This window comes from Formica exsecta, unplaced genomic scaffold (genome assembly GCF_003651465.1).
Source record: "Formica exsecta isolate Colony F162 unplaced genomic scaffold, ASM365146v1 scaffold526, whole genome shotgun sequence".
Classification (NCBI taxonomy): domain Eukaryota; kingdom Metazoa; phylum Arthropoda; class Insecta; order Hymenoptera; family Formicidae; genus Formica; species Formica exsecta.
The window spans coordinates 46223-50137 of record NW_021852502.1 but is presented as its reverse complement, the minus strand read 5'-3'; the positions used below and the strand labels follow the sequence as shown (position 1 = coordinate 50137).

The window sequence follows — 3915 nt, the reverse complement described above, 5'->3', positions numbered from 1 at the left end:
CCCCGGTTCTCTAAGTCCAAATTTTCATTTTCTATTTCATTATTTCATACGATTGATAACAAGATCAGCCATAATGATGAGAGCCTTTTGATAAGGGCTCTTAGCGAAGGATTGTACGATCTTCCGCGCAGCCCCCGGTTCTCTAAGTCCAAATTTTCATTTTGGGCGATGCTATTTCATACGATTGATAACAAGATCAGCCATAATGATGAGAGCCTTTTGATAAGGGCTCTTAGCGAAGGATTGTACGATCTTGTTGGCTTCCGCGCAGTGTTTCTTCGCCAAGAATCTTGTCTGCTCGAGACCGTTGGACTTGTGCACTAATTCGAAAGCCTTCTTGACGTCGCCGTGCTCTTGAAAACGGCGCATAATCATCGCGTTTAATTCCGGATACTGCAATAGTTCAAATAACCGAAGAGAGCAACCGATTAAGATCCTGACGTTGATGAAAATCTCTATCGATGAACATAATACATGACTTACTGACCTGTTCGCAAGCGAAGAGCACAGGGGCTGTCGCTAATCCAAGCTTGAGGTCAGCGGCCGTGGGTTTTCCTAGAGCCTCCGAAGAAGCAACGAAATCCAGAAGATCATCCACCAATTGAAAGGCCAATCCGACATTCCTGCCGTACTGGAAGGCCATCTCTATCATACGATCATCGACTTCGGCAAGTATAGCGACCTGAAATGACGTCGATTTAAAATCTTCTGAAATTAGAAAATTTATGGACATCTCGCGATGTAAACAGCAACTTATTTAGCAACCAATCCCATAACAATGCAGGCTTACCGCTTTACAGCAATTGGCGATTAAACTCGCCGTTTTGCGATATGTCTTTGTGAGATAATGCGCGAACCTCTCGTTTTCCGTTTCTTTCGAGCCGAGCTGCATAAATTCCCCTTGCACCAAGTCAGTCACTATCTACGAAGTAATGTAATCTGTTTTAGACGTTGCGCTTTTCAATAGCCGATCTTGATTATATAATTTTAATTTGTGGCTCGTCTCTTCTGTTTGAAGAGGAGAAAAGAAAGGGGTAGCGATGTCATAGAATAGAATAGAATATTAAAAAAAATGTAAGTGGTGAATTTTAAACGTTAGATTATCCTGATAATATTAACTATCTTTGTCTGAATGATTTAAAATTAGCCAAAGTAGGCGAGATTTAATTTTCGTGCGCGTCTTGGAAGCTTTATTTGTCAGAATGTATTCAATAAGAGTTATGGTGCATATCAGCTCAAATTTTCGCCAAGAATCGATTGCAAGTCAAGGATTCTGCCATCAATATATAAGCAAGGAAGATAGATTTAAGAGAAGAATCGATTTGAAAGTGTGACGAAATAATTTACCTGACTGATGGCGATGCTCACATCATCATTTTGGAGTCTGGAGATCATCAGGCAGGCGACTGACAAGATGTAATCCCCCGCCATGGCCACCTGAGAGCAAAATGATCGCTGTTACTTTTTAATTGAAAATATAATTAGTCTCTGCAATTAATGGTGTAGATCCTGTATCGCAATTATTATATATTATTAATTATTATATATGATATATGTTATCGGATAAAAGGAGTATCTCATTCATTTAGACATTCTTATATTAATATTTGATATCACTATCGTAGCAATCTCTCTCATTCCAATAATATTATCCTCAATTCCATGTGTCATTACTATAAACAGACATTCCTTGCCGATGTTTAAGTAGAGCGGATATGAAACGTGACGCGAAACTTGGATTCAGCATTTCACGAGGTCATTCATTATATTAACAAAGTCGACGTGATTATAATCTAGTCCATTGCCTTTCACTGGACATTCTTCAAATCTCGAAGCTATACGGCTTTGAGAAGGGGTGTTATATTTTCAAGCTTGACGCGACTCGTTTAGCTCTTTTTTTTCTCTCATCCTTTTTCGTTTTAATTGCATCTTTTCGAGCTTTTTATATACTCATTTAATTTGATTAGATAGTAAGAGATACGCAGAAAAGCAATTTTTTTGATCAAAAAAATTTAAATGATTAAATGGACGTAATGTTGGAAACTTGCTATCACAATGGAGTGACCGATGGCTCATGAGTAGAGATTAAAAGGGTAATAAAAAAAACAGAAACTTTGGGTAAAAAACTCGATAAAAAACTGTTTTTTATTTCACCAAAAATAGGTTTTTTACCCCATTGATTACTCAGATTGTCCATTTTCAAAAATTCATAGTAAAAATCTAATTTTGAGGTTTATTTATTAACCTTTGATGCACGGTTTTGAAAAATGAGCATCAAATTTACTAAAATTATCTTGAAATTACTAAAAATTAAATTATAAACCTAAATGAATTTAATTTAATTACAAACTAAAATTTATTAAAATTATTATTATATCAGATTTCATGCCCCGTGTTATTCTCACTTCTGGTCCACAAAATAACAAAAATAACAACAGTTTAACTATGCTTGAGAGAGTTTTCTTCTAACTTTTATGAAACTTTAAAAATAAGGAACATCAAAAATACCATTAAATTATAAAAATTAAAATTAATCTGTTTTAAAATATTCGGACTCAACTGATAAAACAAATGCGAAGTAGTAATCAGCTCAGCCACACCTATTGAAATTGATTGTTGATCCAGTAAAATTAATTTAATTTCCATACCATCTTTTGTTCGAAGAAAACTAGCATTATCTTTCAAAATTACCAAAAAAAACCAGTTTTTACCCCAAAAATAGCGGTTTTACTTAGTTTCTTCCTCCATTTTTAAAAAACTCGGTTTTTTAAATCTCTACTCGTGAGTTTTGTCAGAAATATAGATCGACAAGTATTCGCAAACATTCGCAGTTTTGGTATCTCAATCTTGCGGTCGTTGGGTTACGTCGGAAATCTTTGATGAACACATCGTTTATAACGAGCGACGTCGTCGAAACCGCAACACCTCGACGGCTCTTAATGACCGCGGTCTATTGTGTGTCATACATGTTGATTTCTAAATTTCCTCATACATCAAATTTTAAAATGAACATACATTGCGCCGCTTTCTATTCTTCATGCAATTTAATTCATCGATCTTATAAATTTCCTTACAAAAACATTATGTATGTGTGTATGCGTTTCTATCTTGATTATTTCAAACTTTCATTTTACAAAAGTAAGTAGTCTTTTAAAAGTACTAGGACTGCTACAATTTTTAGGAAAAAATTTTAAAATCTTACATCGACTAAAAAATCGACGCTGGAATTCGAAGAACCCTGTAAGAGAAGAATATATCCGGTGATATCGGGCTATTCGTGCAGAAAGAGACATGAGAAAAAACCTTTGTCGCGATTTGATGATGTTGTTTTGGTCGGGTAAAATGATTGAAGGAAGATGGTCTCGCGGGTCGACAATGGTTCAAGTGATTCAACAAACGGCTCGTAATTTCGAGTTTCACATCCGGCATCGCCGACGCGTCGCCTTTATTTTCACGCATCCTAGTCGCGAGATATAACTGAAAGACACCTGCGGGCAGGGTTTTCCCCTGAGCACGAGCTGCGCCGGCGCGTGTGTACTTTCTTGCAATTATCCCGAAGCGACGTTTCGCTAAACGAGCATGAATCAGCGCGGAAAGTAGCGGTCCACCGGCGAGAAACATTAATTCCGACTAATATTATCTCTCTCCGGGGAAACAGTTTAGAGTAGGCTTCGGTACAGCCTTGCCGTTGCATGTTGCGGAGCATTTGTTGTAAGTACGGTTTAACGAAATGAGGAATGAAGAGTAATCTTTAGCACGCATCGCGGGCGCATATGGGCGAGCATATGGGTTTCGCTCTCCTCGCGTATATAAACTTGCAATTTACTCGAATAAATGAAAAATAAAAAACTTAATTTTTTAATTATTAATTAACTATATATATATTTCAATTTTTTATATATATTATATAATTAA

General features: G+C 36.3%; 1 protein-coding gene across 1 annotated transcript in view; it reads right to left on the bottom strand.

Moving 5' to 3' along the window:
• Window positions 1-137: 137 nt before the first annotated feature.
• Window positions 138-3915, bottom strand: part of LOC115241877 (decaprenyl-diphosphate synthase subunit 1) — a 22195-nt gene continuing 18417 nt past the window's right edge. The window contains exons 4-7 of the mRNA XM_029817818.1: window positions 1348-1437; window positions 791-922; window positions 488-682; window positions 138-393 (exon numbers count right to left, since the gene is read on the bottom strand). Of these exons, the coding sequence (XP_029673678.1) occupies window positions 172-393; window positions 488-682; window positions 791-922; window positions 1348-1437 (639 nt within the window). The 3' untranslated portion in view covers window positions 138-171. The remainder of the gene's footprint in view (window positions 394-487; window positions 683-790; window positions 923-1347; window positions 1438-3915) is intronic.